The 15906-nt window shown below is 34.0% G+C and overlaps 1 protein-coding gene across 2 annotated transcripts in view; it reads right to left on the minus strand.

Annotated features, from left to right (window-relative positions):
* LOC140747539 (b(0,+)-type amino acid transporter 1) overlaps positions 1-15906 on the minus strand; it is a 33724-nt gene that overhangs the window by 1884 nt on the left and 15934 nt on the right. For both annotated transcript variants that reach the window (XM_073080048.1, XM_073080047.1), the window contains exons 2-12: positions 11833-11942; positions 7682-7778; positions 6289-6390; positions 5155-5261; positions 4695-4830; positions 3110-3235; positions 2051-2198; positions 1434-1661; positions 1252-1348; positions 634-783; positions 133-301 (exon numbers count right to left, since the gene is read on the minus strand). In XM_073080048.1, the coding sequence (XP_072936149.1) occupies positions 133-301; positions 634-783; positions 1252-1348; positions 1434-1661; positions 2051-2198; positions 3110-3235; positions 4695-4830; positions 5155-5261; positions 6289-6390; positions 7682-7778; positions 11833-11942 (1470 nt within the window). The remainder of the gene's footprint in view (positions 1-132; positions 302-633; positions 784-1251; positions 1349-1433; positions 1662-2050; positions 2199-3109; positions 3236-4694; positions 4831-5154; positions 5262-6288; positions 6391-7681; positions 7779-11832; positions 11943-15906) is intronic.

Raw genomic sequence — 15906 nt, forward strand, 5'->3', positions numbered from 1 at the left:
GCGCCATCTGTTGTCAAGTAGTTAAACCTTACTTTATACGGCAGAATAATTATATTTTAATGTAAAATACTGAAGTAAAATATAAATTATGACTCCGGTTGTATTGACCCCAAATCAAAATTATGTCCTTACCCATAAACGGCAGTGAGTAACCCCATTTTACAAATGGCAAGTAAACCAGCAACCCTCCGAGGATAAAGCCGGCCGCGTAGAGATACTCCCATTGGGGCTTGTCTATTATCGGTGCTACCACTAAGTACGCCGACACGAACAGCACGATGATTGGGATTATAATAGGCACCTGAAAAATAATTCATATTTAAAATCCAACAGAATAATCAGTATAATCCAGTCACATGATCATCACGTGATCCTAAGAAGAAATGGCGTAGATCCAGTAGGTACTTTTTAAATTACGATTTAAAAAATAGTATCAAAATACTGGAGATTCTATTTGCACAACTTATTGTTTTTTTCTCCATATTACTAAGCAAGCATTGGTGGTAGTAGCATATGTTCTCAGTCAGTTTCTCCAATAAAATCGTAAAAGTATTCGAACACGAAGTATTATTTAGGCAATTAACATGAATTGAGATGTTTGTTCTGCATTAGAATAAAATATAGTGTTTATACCTTGTATGGCCTCGGTGCATGGGGCTTCGTCTTCCTCATAACGATAAGTGCAAGCATGGCACCCCCATAGAATATCCAAGCCGTAAACGAGAAGAAGTCGATCAATGAGTCTATCGTCCCATACAGCACCATCGCCGTAGCTATCAGAGACTAAAAATAAAAACAAAAATTGTGTAAATATCAATTTCCATATCGATACCTTACTTCGCAAATCAGCCAACACCACTTTTTGTCAAAATGTTTTTTTATTTATTTTAATAGTAAATGGCGTTGAACGAAATCCAAATAAATAAAAAAATCATTTTGACAAAACGTGGAGTTGGCTGATTTGCGAATTAAGGTATCGACATGTACTTTATATAAGAAATATGTACAGCGCCATCTATTAGCAAATTGAAGTAACGGTATTCGTAGAGTAGGCCAATCTGAAATCCATCTTATCTAAAATAATGTAATCCAAAATCGCGGCCTTTGTATATATTCACGTTCATACATTACAGAGAAAGAACGGAAGACAATCACGAATCACTCTCTTGTTTATAACTAGCATTTTTGCCAGTAAAATGAAATACATGCTGGTGGAACTTCGGATGAAAAGTAAGTAAATAAGATATTTACGTGGAAAATGAGCCCCGGGGCCGGCGTGAAGCGACGCACGTGCACGTACGACAGTATGTCCAGCAGATGACCCTCGCGGGACGCAGCGAAGCACAACCTATAGGGAAAACAATTTTTGTTTTATGAAATTAGGTACATTAGGGTATGTGCGAAAAAGGTGATACCTATAAGTTTTAATGTACCTCCCGGCGACGAACAGCGTGCCGTTAGCGGAGCCGAAGGTGGAGATCGTGACGGCGAGCGGCATGAGCCAGGCCATGGGCCCGAGCAGGCGGTTGCCGAAGGTCACGGCCACGGCCTCGCTGTCCGCCATCTCGCTGACCGACATCACGGCCAGGTACGACACGTTCACCAGCGCGTAGCACAGCGTCACCAGCGGGATGCCGATTATGATGCTCAACGGCAGATTCCTAGTAGAGAGTGGATGTAGGTATTCTAATATGTATTTAGAGAAAATATGAAAATATCGGATACTTTTAAATACCAGTTGAATATCGATTATCGATTATGGAAAGGTATATCGACAACAATATAAAATAGCGTTGGGTACAAAACAAATACAGGTCTGTTGTTAATATAATTATTATGTGTTACAAATTAGTACCTAAATATTTTTTTCTTGAATCACTACTGTTTATAAAAACACTAGGTATATCAGCACCGTACATATTTTATACCTATCCTTTAATATCCAACTGTTTGAAATTAAAATTACTTTTAAGTTAAAAACACAACGAAAAATTCACAAAAGGGATTAGTACACACATATATTTGTTAAAAAATAGGTTTGCATACTAACCTGGATGGATTTTTAATTTCCTCAGTGACATAGTTGAGGTTATTCCATCCGTCATAGGCCCAAAGGCCGGTGTAGAATGCTGTGGCAATGTTGCCCAGAGTGGCCGTGCTACTTCCGAAGTTGGGCTCCTGTAAATGTCGCGTATTACCTGCACCATACGACACAACCAACGGTCAGTCTACCGAAACAGTTAGCACCCATTATAAGAATGAAATGAACAAACTAAAGATAAATTAAGATAAGTTTTATTTATTATATTCAAATATGCATACTTAGTTATGTTTGCGATAGATATAATATTATACAAGTTATAATTAAAATAGTTAACATTAAACAAGAGAAAGTGTTGTAATTAGAAAAAGTATTTTTACACAAATATTTTTATTATAAATTAATTTAATTTACTACTTAATATGAAATGATATGTATAATAGTGATATTCTACAATTTTAAAAAGTATTTCATATAATAGTCAATATAAATGCAGTGCATGGGTAACTATTGCTAATACAAAAACAGGGCAAGAGTCCTGTAAGGTGGGTAAAACATATTGCTACCCCTGAGGATAAAGTTAAAATACCTCACGTGCTGGTTCAGTCTGGGTGTGGTAAGACACCCTTCGGACCAGAACACAGCAGGGCAGACACGCCTGCTATAAGTTAGAAACATATATAGCAGTGGTGTTAGGGTTGCCAACTAATATAAGGAAAATATTACCTACTTCACGGGCACGTGTAAAAAATTAAGTAAATGCACAAAATTTTCTGCGGGAAAACAAATAATTAATTAAGGGTTTGGATAGGTATTATTAAAAGTAACTGTATCTCATAGTTATCAAAGAAAATGTGCTTACAAAAGATATGAAACAATTGCAGATACTATTCTGTATTTAAATTAAAAGAAAATATTCCACGTTCAATATTTTACTTATCATTAATTTCCTGACAGTATAAATAATACACTAAAAGTACTACTACATTCAACAATTTTTAACGGTTGGCAACCCTAAGGGGAATCTTGGACGGACATTCAAAACTTGTAAATTACGGATAGTATTACCTAATATCAATTTGTACACTCCTCCGCAGACGATGATCGCCACAGCCACGAGCTTAGCCGCCGTAAAGATGTTCTGAACGTTTGTGGCCAGATTTACACTGTAGCAATTCACCGCTAAGATCATTACTGAAAATAATACAATTAAGATTATTAGGACTAATTAGCTAAACCTAGCAACGTGTTGCCGTAGCATCTAGTGATATTTGGGTTAATAATACAACCCCTTATTACCTTATAGAAATAGGTACAACGTCATCTAAACAGAATCAAGTGAAACTAAATCCGTTCCGTGAGTTACGGATACATACACACGGAAGTTGATTTTTTCTACGTCGTTTATATGACGTCGGTCTTTGCGTCAATTTGACTTTTATAATATTATTTAATTCTTGCTAAACCATGCATATGGTGTACCTACTTTAATGTAAATACTAACTACGCGTAACTGATTTTGCATCACCTTCAAATGTATCAAAATTAATCATCAATTACGTTCAGAAAAGAGTTCATGATCTAATGTTCATGACTAATAACGAATCACTACACAACAAAATGTTCACGAACGTATATTTCCGTAATTAAAAGCTCTTTTCAAGAATGTTGTCTACAAAAAATGTACCTACGCATGAATAATTCGTAGCAATGTAGTCCGCTATAAAAAATCTATTACAAAACGTTACAGCTCGCGAGTTGTTGAAAAATTTAAAGAATCAATAGTTAGAAAAGTCTTTATAAATTCAAATGACGTTCTTTGACGTAGTTGTGGGTGTAACCGCACACAGTGAGTAACGCCACGCCACGAAGATAAAAATAATTCACCCTTGATATTAAAGACTTTTCCACAAAGTAGCGTGGGCTGGTAAAACTGTCTATCAAAGAGTTGAAATAGTGATGTTAATACTACCTAAAGTTCCTGTGGAATTTTAAGCTTTTTTCGCAAATGTAACAGACGTAAAAAGAAAATAACAGTAGTAGTACAGTAGATATTTTGTTTTTAATATTCTAAGAATTATATATTTCTTTGGTTTAAAAATAAAATCTAATTGTACGCTGTAGGGTTAAATTAAAATCGAACACAAAATAAGCGAATGGGCCGTAGGTGGTGAGGGGGCAAAACATATTGGGGCCCAAGGTAATATTAGTTAGTCTCAATTACAACAACGTTAAGTTAACTTAATTAACAACATTCAGCGACTACTTTTACTAAACATCGTGTCATGGAACCTCTTAGTTTAGTAGTCTTGATAGGTACGAATAGGTATACAATAGCATACGCAAACGGCTTTCCTTTGTTTACGGAATTGAAGTGTCAACAAGCAGGCGATTTGATAATAATGATCACACAATCAAAGCCAAAAAATTCAACCACTTTAAAACAAGTGATGTGCGTAAACTTTTAAAGACATATATATATATATATTTAAAGTTAACTATTATATGTTCCAGAGTTGAGCTCGTGTTTTTTAACAAGTAGGACAGGGCTTTATCTACCAATAATCCGCTTTGAGCCAGCTTAGTTTTCAATGCGCGTTAGCTAATTATTCCTAACCTACCCTAACCTAACCAAATCCTTGAAACAACATACCAATAGCAATAACCGCCACGAGTTTGACGAGCGCGTGCGGCGGCTCGCACTCAGACACGAACGGTTCCACCGCGTACTTTGCGAAACTCAAGCAGATTATCGCCATTTGGGAGGGCTTCAGTACCAGTGTGGATACCTGTAGGATTCAATGACATTACGTTAGATTATCTAAAGTGTGGTTTTCACTGAAAAATGAAGAAGCGGATATACTAATATCCACGTTAAATCTAGTATTTTTACTATTAGTATACAAAATTTTAAATTATTCGGACCGTTCAAAGTGGGTAAAAATCTAGTTCAAGGATTCCGTTACATACATATATACATACATACATACAGGTCAAGCTAATAAAAGCGTGGTAATGAGACTCACTTCTAGAATTTTATATTAAATAAAGGTAAATGTTTACCTACTACCCATCTAAAAACACATATTTGCAGTTTTCCTCTAAGAACTTACCCATGAGAATAAAAATGCAGGAGGTCCACCGAATGCATCCATGAAATATGCGTACTCAGCGCCCGAAGACGTATTCATCGTCCCCAGCTCTGCGTACGCGAGCGCTCCTACAACCATTACATTCATTACATTAATATAATTAAATACTATTAATTTCATCTGTGGCGACTTTCCAAAACGCTTGAAGAGCGCCACTGATATTCTAAATCACGGTACACGCTAAAATATGAGCTTCGAACTAAGACTACACGGCCATTCTCCAGGAATGATTACCTAGCCTGTCGGGCCAACATATCCGCAAATAACAAAACTAGCGCTCTAAATGGTTTACATTTATTGTTGGATTATGTCATCAATTTTTAAATGCAAAATAAATTAAAGTAAAATATTATGTGTCTATAATATTGGATACAGAGACAAGTCTCCAGTGTCTCTACAAATTCGCATTGTAGCAGGGCGGTGGAATTAACCTTCTTCCAGTTGTGAAGAGAAATTCATGCATAACAGTAGATATAACTAATCTTTACAACCCGTAGTTTTACTCAAACGATTTTAAAGAAATCAATTACAATATTCTTTACATATTATACACTATTAAACTTAAAACTTAGTTATATTCAGCGAGTTTGGCTTAAAACAGACAAATCAATTTAGTTGTAAGATACCTAGACAATCGATCTAACTTGATTTTATTATAAACAGAAAGCCTCATTATGGTTTAATAACATTATAAATAACGTCTTTATTTTCGAAAACAATACAATATAGCAATTAAATCGTAATTACTAATGGATATAAATCACTTCACACTCTACGTTGACGCTAGGCAACGTCGCTTCTCTAATCAAGGTTATATAAAGATCTTCTTTGTATTTTATTATTAACTACAGCAATCTGAACCTTAATGAACTACATATTTCAATACACACTTAAACTATTTTATACTATGCATATTAAGGTACATATAATTGCGTATTATTTGTAAAGTAAATAAGAATAACCTATATAAATTAAAAACAAATATAGAACATTTAGTTAGTTCAACCTAGATGTACGTTGACTTCAAATGGCAATTAAGGTCAGTGAAAAAGTAAACATTTACCAAGAATAGAAATAGAAATATGAAATATTTACCAAGCAACGACAGCAGGCCGCACGACATCCATATGATGAAGCTGATGCCCACTGAGCCCGTGCGCTCCAAAAGCCCAGAGGGCGAGACGAATATTCCAGAACCTATGAAAAAAACAAAAACTTTTATCATTCTACACTCCGTATTATGACTACCGGGAACACATAAAACATGCAAATAAACGTCGAGGAAAGTTATTGACATTCATCAATTAATTATCTGATCATTAGTGTTTGATCTCGGAGCCTTCAGAACCGGCCTGCATAATTTCAGGATGCGACAGTACAAATACAGATAAGTTCGCAAGAAAATAACAAATAACCAATTGTAATCGCCAAGAGTATGTAGTGTATAATACTACTGCCATTACTCTACAATTACTACATAAATTACGATAAGCACATTGACAGCTGCTCAATCAACACTAGCATTAGCGAAATATTTTTGTGTAAAATTTCTAAATGCTCGTCCAAAAGCTATGACTGACTGTATAATTACGTCAAAAAGTTCCACAAATCAACATAAAACTTTAGTACTATTTGCTTTATTTTTATTTCAATATTTTTACAACTTGACTCTAAGTTACGTGTTAAGTATACTTATGTGTTATTGTGTACTTACAAGTTACAAGTAACACGAAGGGACATATTTACTGTAGTCATTATTTAAGGTCACACGTATCCGTTCCGTTGCTGCATTTGTGTACTAATACAACATCGTTGTTTATCATAAGATGATTCCTGTTTAATTTTATTATCAAACATGCATACGTATTATGGGGCACTTGACTTAATTATACCAAGTTTGCTATAAAGTATGACGCATACTAGCAACTGGAAAAACAATCATGTGATTTGCGTAAATAGTGTCCACGTTCTGATGAGATACAGATTTTCAGACATTTTTTCATAATCACGTGTTGTGTTTCATTCAGAATCAATGTTAGCTTAAGAATTAAAAGATCTTTTGTTGACTATACATATTGTTCAGATAAATATTTGCAATGGAAAGCAGAGGTGTCCCGCAAGATGCACGAGACAATTAGATTGCGTTTTTAATAGAGATCACATGATGTATTAGATTACGAGAAGGACAATGACATGACAATGAAGACCCAAAATCGAACTCTACACGATAAGCATACTTTCTGATCATTTTCCTAATTAAGGCTTTTACTTGAACCAATAAATATGTACATTTGAACTATAAACTAGTAATCATACCTTTACCCAGCTCGAAAGGATTAAATATAATCACTTTGAAAACTAGCTAATAAATTTGGATTTTACGAGACCTAAATTAAAATAACTTAAACGGCTTACCATAGCAGAAAATAAAGACATAACATTTTACCACTAAAACGCATTACGGAAAGCATTAACGTGTAGTACATACCAATCATAGTGCCGACGATTAGAGCCACCCCACTGAAGAGTCCCACCCGTCTCTTGAGGTGAACAGGGTCGTCCGGAGCTGCGTCCGACCCCTCCAACTGCAGCGATTTCGTAAAATCAATTTTGGAACACATTTTTAATAAGGGTTAATAGCCTGAGCAAATTTTATAACCTACCTCCTAATGAAAGTGACATTCGAGTTGTTAAAATAATTTTATCTTGTTCACATAAAATGTACACTGAATTTAAATAAGTAGGTAGTACTTAGCTATTTGTCTATTAACTAATATTTTAATAAATTGAAAATTATAAATTTTACTTTGTCAGAGTAAAATTACTTTTTGAAATAATTTTGTATTAAAAAGAGATTCTTTATAAACCATTTATAAAAAATCAACGAATGTTTTTTATTAGGAACCAACTTTACTGAAAATATTCTTTCATTAAATCATGCTAGAAGTTAATCTCAACAGCGTAAGTAATAAAAGCTTCACAAAAACACTAAAGGAATTTATATTAAAATGAATTTGATATGGACTGAAACAATAAGGTATTTATTAATTATGTTTAATAGTACTTACATAGATAATGAAAATGCTGGCTTTATAGAGCTCATCCCAAATTATTAACGTTAAATGTTTTGTATTAGATAAATTGTCTGCGTTGCTCAATTCAAAGCATTTTAATTAGCGTATTGGCATAGATTCTTACAATAAATCATGTACAGGAGATCCTGGTTTGCTATGCATAAAATTCTTAAATACATTATTGGCGTAATTTTTGATTACTATTGCCAAAGAAATTATATGATATATATGTATCAGTATTTATGTATGGGACTTTATAACATAAATTAAAGCCATATTTATATGTACAGACATTCAAAGTGTCATGTCAGACAAAATCATAATTTTTTATACATTATTTTGACAGGCACGGCCCGTCTCTACATAAATGAAAATATAAATTCGTTCATACATAATGTATAGTATTTTGTTTTGAAACGAATCGTGACTGACACTTACGATGGCTGGAGATTTAAATGCACCATAAATCGTATTTATATAAAGTCATATAACATTACAAAGCCCCTGTCGATGAATACAATAAATTATAGAAATCTGAGATACCGCATCTGATTGACATGTATGTATTGTCTATGTATCATATAGGTACCGTTAAGAATTTCAAACAGGAAGAACCTATTGTTAGGAGTCAGGTGGTTATCTGACACTTAGCATGCTCATCGCACCGAAGCTTGTGTATGGAGAAACTTTAGACCTGTTACATGAACCGATTGGAGAAGCGATAACTTGAATACACGTTATCATCATTTTAATCCAAATAAGTTAATTAACAATTTGCCAATTGCAAATCGTACTCGCGCTATATATTTTTAGGATAGTTTATTAAATTTACCGAAATACGTTTATGTTTTAAGAACTTTATTCTCATAAAGACATATACACCGAAAAATATCTTTCGTTTCTTGAAGACGAAGGTCAAGAGAAGTTTACAAAAGAACTGTACTTCTTTCCTTTTGTGTTAAGTGTCACGAACAGACAGCTGAGCCTTAGTAAAAAGGTCATATTATACACCTTGGGGATGGAACCTTAAAAGCTGCGGTCGACTACTAAAAGGCCTTGGGCACTTCACATATGCACCAAGCATATACATTGTATGTTACAGATTGATCATGTTAAGTAGCCTATAACATATATTCATACAATTGTTTGATTTTAATGTAACTTTTAATTTATTAGTTACGAAGTACGTACACATCATTCAACTACGCCCCTTTAAACCATAACTACGTAACTATTCTACTAAGTACCCCTGAAAAGTACTATTGAGTCCACTGTCATCAAATTTGCTATCGGGATTATGTCCCTACTCTAAAGCTTTATAGTCGTAATACGTAGTGCAAACGCTTCAAAATGAATCTCAGCGTCATTTCAATAGTGCTTGCTACATACCTACAGCTTTTGTATGTACAACGTCAGATAACTGCGCAGATTGAGAGTCGAGAGGCTATACAACGTCTATAATGCCAAGCTTTCAAAGTTTACATCAATAGAATTTAAAATAATTATCTCTTGGGACGAAAACAATACAAACGCAGATTATTATGTCAGAGAATTCTTATCGAATTTGGGTTAAACTTGAGGCATTAAAACACATTATGAGCTCTCTGAAAAAGAAAATTTAAGATATACTTAGTAGACATAAAAAATGTTATTTCTCCGCTAAATATTCTGCTCAAATACTCTCATAAGCACACGGGCACTCTACATAATTTCTGACTCTAACGGCTCTAACCTAACTACCTTATAAAGAAAACTCTATTTGTAAGAGATATGCTAATATTAAACTCTACAAAGAACCCTACATGGGTTCACGGGGTAGCATGGGCAGAAACTTTTAAGACATAAATAAAAACAAAATACGTATGGAGTATAAATGCATATTACTTATTTCATATTTGGCAATAACAAATATTTTGCGATTTGTAACTCGTAAAGTTACAATAGAACTGCCATTTCAATGTGTTATCGAAATTGAGAACAACACATTTGAGAATAATTCTGATTATAACACTATGTTTTCAGTTATTTCAATCGTGTACAATGTACATGAATCATGAATATAGTTATAAACTTTCCTGCAGATCTATTCTTAGCTTTCCAAGAACTACCACAGTTATGTACTAGACGTCTTGAAACGAGATATTCATCCATCACCAATCTATATAGGTAGACATTGGGCCGCCTAGAGTTTAGCCGTAATAATAGAAAATGTAGATACGTGTCTACCCATAATAAGATGTTTTGTGGTGTGACCGCAGTAGGTATGAGTACATGAATTACTGCAGATGTTGCTACCCGAATGCTAGACTTAATTTCTTAATCGTCTCCTACGAAATCTACCAGACTAGAGGAAAGATACTGAGATTGTAATGCAAAATAACTTGCATCTCTTGCATATTAAAAAAGAGGAAAATGAATGTTATAGAACAGTGTTATAAAGGAAAATCCCTTTTACATATGACATCGTCATAAATACGTATTTACAGGCATTCGATCATCTATTTTAAAGTTAATTGAAATTAAATATTCACGCGTATGTAATATATAAATAACAATGTAAACAGCGACATTAACGGATAAAGATTATATAGGTAAGTGGGTAAAAGAGAGGTGTTCTCCGTAGCAGCCGTAGCAGTGCGACTACAGCTACGCGAACTAATCGCATGGAATAGAATAGTTGACACTTTTTAATAGGTCTTACATTGCGTATATTCCTTTTGCAAATTCATAAAAAATAGTTTGTATTTTTGGGACATAGAAATATTTTTTTAGTTTTTCACTGAAAGCGAACATTGTAATTTATTATTTTGATATAACTGAAGTAGCTTACTATGTACAAATAACATATATTCATACAATTCTTTGGTTTCTATGTAAGTTCTTATATCAAATCTCATAGTCTCATTGACACGGTACGAATCGTTTCTATGTATGTATGTATGTACACGCTTAGTTAAATATTTTTTGAAGAGTTTACATATAAATGTAGAGGGCTCAAAAAAGTCCAACGTTTTAATTAACATTAAAAATCGGTGGTCTTGCAAATTTATATAATAGCGTCACTTCCAAATTCTGAGGCACTTCATAGAGAGTGTCTGAACTCTAATTGGATACTTATCAACTACAAAATCTAGTAGTGTTATAGCCGCATTGCTAATTTGAAATGATAATTAGCTTTCAGTTTTTAGAAATTAATCTGAAAGAATAATTATAATAACATTGTTCTTGATTTTTATGTTTAAATTTAAGTGTACGTGTAGATATACATATTTTAATAGCATCAAACCGTAGAGTTTTACATGTAGAGTTAAGTTGTAGCCTATAATTTACCAATTTATCAAAAAGGAGGTACTCGTAGCTTTCCACGTTAGCGATTCAAGTTTAAAGCCTCATTTTTACGATAGTTGTAGCTTACAGTAGATATTTGAGCTTACGATACATGACACTTCTCTATAACTTTTAAAATGATTGAGAAATCTTTCTACGCATTGTAGCGAATCGCTTAACCCTTTTCATTTGGACAGATCAAAGTGTCTGAGAAGTGAGGCAGTAGCATTGATGATACCTTGTCTCCTGGGTTGGCGTTGCCATCGGAGAGCGCTCCCGACGCGTCGTCTTTGGCGTCGCAGCCGGCGGAACACCCGCGCCATACCAATCCGCCTTCGCGTGCGCTCCCTGCAAACAAATTTATAGCTTTATTTTTTGCTATTATTATAAGAGAAATTCATTTAAAAGTAATGGAACCCTTTGTGGTTCGACCCCGACGACACCACCGACACACCTATTTCTACATAATATCAGCAATATTTAGCGCTGCTGTGTTCAGGTTTGAAGGAAGTGGTAAGGGAGATATAGTTTTCCGAGGCGTTCCAGCTTATTCCTCAGGGCTAGCGGCGCATCTGCGGCCGACTCCTGGTAGAAATATTTAATCTTATTTGGGGTTGATTGCAGATGTCCATAGACGGCAGTAGCCACTTACCATCAGGTGGTCTGTTACTCCTATATTATAAAAAAATAGTTTTCTCATAAATATTTTTATTAGACAGACGACAACGTTTTGTAAAATAGATACTTTACTAATTACTAGAACAACGTTAACAAGTCAGCTGTTAAAATACTTTTCAACAATGAAAATAAAATACTTTGTTAGATTCCTCTGCGAGTAAATACTGAGTCAATTACAAAGAAGTAAAGAACGCAACAAATATAAAATATGCTACGATCTGAAGATCAAAACGACCAATAAATGCGATAGCACTTGCCAAATGTTTGGCTACATAGGATTCCTTTGAAATTCTTGTGAATTTTATTTCAAAACAGTAAAATTGGGTTTTTATTCCACAACGTTGCAGTAACGAAAATAACTAAATTGTATAGGTATTAAGTGCTACACAAGTACCATTCAGAGACTGAAAAAGTGTACCGTGAAAGAAACATTCGCTATATTGTATGGTTTGTTTAAAGATTTAAAACTCTTACAAAATGATATTACCTCAGACGCGTCGATCGTTTCAAGGTATTATTCTCGTACGAACAACTGCGTACGTAACCAAATATACGATTTTCTTATTCGTGTTGCCGGTCAAGATGTAAAAATATTTTCTTTACTTTCATTTTAAACGTCTTGAGTAATAAGTTATGCAATGTGTATTTTTACTCTGATTTAGGACAGTTAATGTACTTCAGTACAAAACCATACGTTATACGTAATTATTATTGTTTTTAGAATGAAAATAACATTGCGTGGGACAGTGCAACGTTCATAAAATTGTAGCAAGGACAGTCTGCCGACAACACTGGGGTATTGATCATAAATTTACGTACCTACTTATAACGTATGAGCCCATACTCAATTAGACAGTTGCCTGGGTCCACTACCAATCGATTGGTATGCATCATGCAATGTCGATTATACTCATTATTATTATTGATCGCGTCGATTAAATGTTCAACACGTTGTGACAAAATAAGTAGGTAAGTAGTTAGCTTTTGACAACTGAAAAAAGATCTACGTAGCCACATTTCTTTGAAATAATTCTGAGATGACATAAACATTGTAAATAGTTCTTGGGATTGGGATTCTAAAGAGGTAACAGAAATCATTTTGATAATAAGATTTTTTATCAAAAAGTTCTTAAATCTGTTAAGAAATCTTATTAGATGCAGGGTCGGATTTTGAAATGGGATTTGGGTTACGTTATAAATTGTAATTAAATGTATGCGAATTCTCGATTTTAATTATGGAACCAGCTATTGTTCTACGTATAAAGGTCACCGGGAAAACAAAAGCTTTAGAATAAAACGGAGGATTTGTGCCATTTGATTGGAGCTTGTTCAAACAGTGAAATAAATTGACGTAAACTTTTCTGTAAAGAGTTTTCAAGTAAATATTGATACAGTACTGAGTGCATTGCCGGAGTTTGGTAACGCACTCCGTGCTTATTCATCATCATCATATTCCAACTGTTCTTTAAATCATCACCACTTCGTTTCAATATGCATTTATTCTGACACCGTCAATTAGATATTTTGTGTCGAACAGGCAATGATGAGTATAGGTAATACATTGTTTTATTAAAGAAATAATTTTTGTGTCCAAAAATGTAATTAAGTGAAACCCTTGTATGTTTTACGCTCGTTGTTAAAAACATCCCACCAAATATCGGAATTTGACAATTTCTGTCTATTAGAAATTATTAAATGATTAATTATTTCTATTGGGTAGGTATTTCTTTACAATGTATAGACTGTGTCACATGCAAACATTAATTAAAAGAGTATGACCCCTCTTTGTCATAGTCACGCCAATGTCAAGATTGGTGATGCCAAAGTATTTAAGGACAAGTTTAGTCATCTTTATTTTTCTTTATCCGGTTTCATGACCCTGAGTAAAACCTTTAATTAGTTAGTATATTGATAAATTTACAAAAAGTGCTTTCAAATCTCTATCTATAAAGATTTAACAGCAACGCAATGACTTCCATGCTATTGAGAGCAAACGATCCGAGGATTTATTGACTTGATAGCGCATTTTATTGCCCATAAATATGATAGGTATCAGATTAAAATGCAGAATAGTCATAATTATTACATTTGTAATATAACTGTGAAAAATAAGTGACATGTTTACTTGAAAATAATTTGCTACGCTTGTATAATTGATACAGTTTTGCTTAGCTTTAACTTATACGTATGACGTTAGGCCCTAAATACAAGAACATAGGTATGCATGTGGTTTTCTGTAAGTACAGCACCGGTCATGTTCCAATTTGATGACGCAAGTAGGCAAGTATTGTCACACGACCCGCTGAAGGCGACGTAATCAAAACATATTGACCGAAGTACCTATATCACGTACGCCACCAGATTATAACTATTTTACAGTATTTTTAACTTATAACAAATTTTGAAAGTCTCTCAGTCATGTTGTATACAATTGTCTTATTGTATACAAGTATACATATAAATAGAATGCGAATGACGCTCGTTTATGTGGAAGTCAAAGAACAGTACCTATACTGTAAGATTTATCTGCAGTTTTCCTCAGTGACGTAATGTTTGGTCTATCACGTGCCGGCGCGTACCGGAATAATCCCCAAACTTACTTGTGATCTTTAAACGAGTTTACGCAATAAATTATATTTTACTAAACTGTAAGATATATCATCTAAGGCGCGAAAATAAAATGTACATACAACATTATTAATACTATGAAAACAGAACAGTCATAACTCATTACCATTTTCGTGTAAGAAATGCATACATAGATTGCTAATACGGCTAAGAAATCTGAATATGCAGGTCTGTATGTATTTGAGCGAATATAATTGTTCCATGAAATTGTTATGCACGTTTTATAAATAAAAAAAATCCTTCTGCGATTTTGATTACTGCACTAAGTTCAGAACCCTTAACTACCTGCATTACCTTTCTTTTTTTTGTTTACGAGGGGGAAACCTTCAAAAGGTACCCGACGACGTGGAAACCACCCCCCAAGGTGGTCGTCCTCAACGCCTGTTGGAGAACTCCGGGATCTCTGAGGGAACACAACCGGAGCAACTACCAGCATTACCTACATAAAGTTACTTGGGGTAATATCGGAGCTGAGGTAATACCATACGGTTTGAATTAAAATTGTTGGCTAATTTGACTACTATTTAAAGTTGGTATCATTATATATTACGGCATTAAAATAAGAATATGGAGTCGCCAATTTAAAAAAATACCTCTTTAACCTACAATTACAAACGTATGGTTTTACCCCAAATCCGATATTACCCCAAAACCCTTATATTCCTGTCGATCTCACCTACTTGTTACCATTACTGTTACGGTTTCGCGGTTTCTTTAAATGCCTTGTAAATATGAATATAATTAATATGATAGATTTCAATGATAATAAAGCGTGTAATGTCAAGTTGACGAAATTCTTTTCAAACATATTTGTGAACAAACATACATTTCTAAAACTCACAGCGAAACATAAATATACTTGTTTACACACGTGGTTCCGATTATATCTGCCTGTATTCCATAACTAACTCCGACTCAAGGCTTTGTCCGCGGGGAATTTTCTTCTTTTCCGACTCTAGGATACACAACATCTGTCTTTTTACAATAAAGAAACTTGCTAAGTAAA

Source organism: Epargyreus clarus, unplaced genomic scaffold (genome assembly GCF_041222505.1).
Source record: "Epargyreus clarus isolate Ecla_fem2 unplaced genomic scaffold, WU_Ecla_fem_2.2 ptg000014l, whole genome shotgun sequence".
Taxonomy (NCBI): Eukaryota; Metazoa; Arthropoda; class Insecta; order Lepidoptera; family Hesperiidae; genus Epargyreus; species Epargyreus clarus.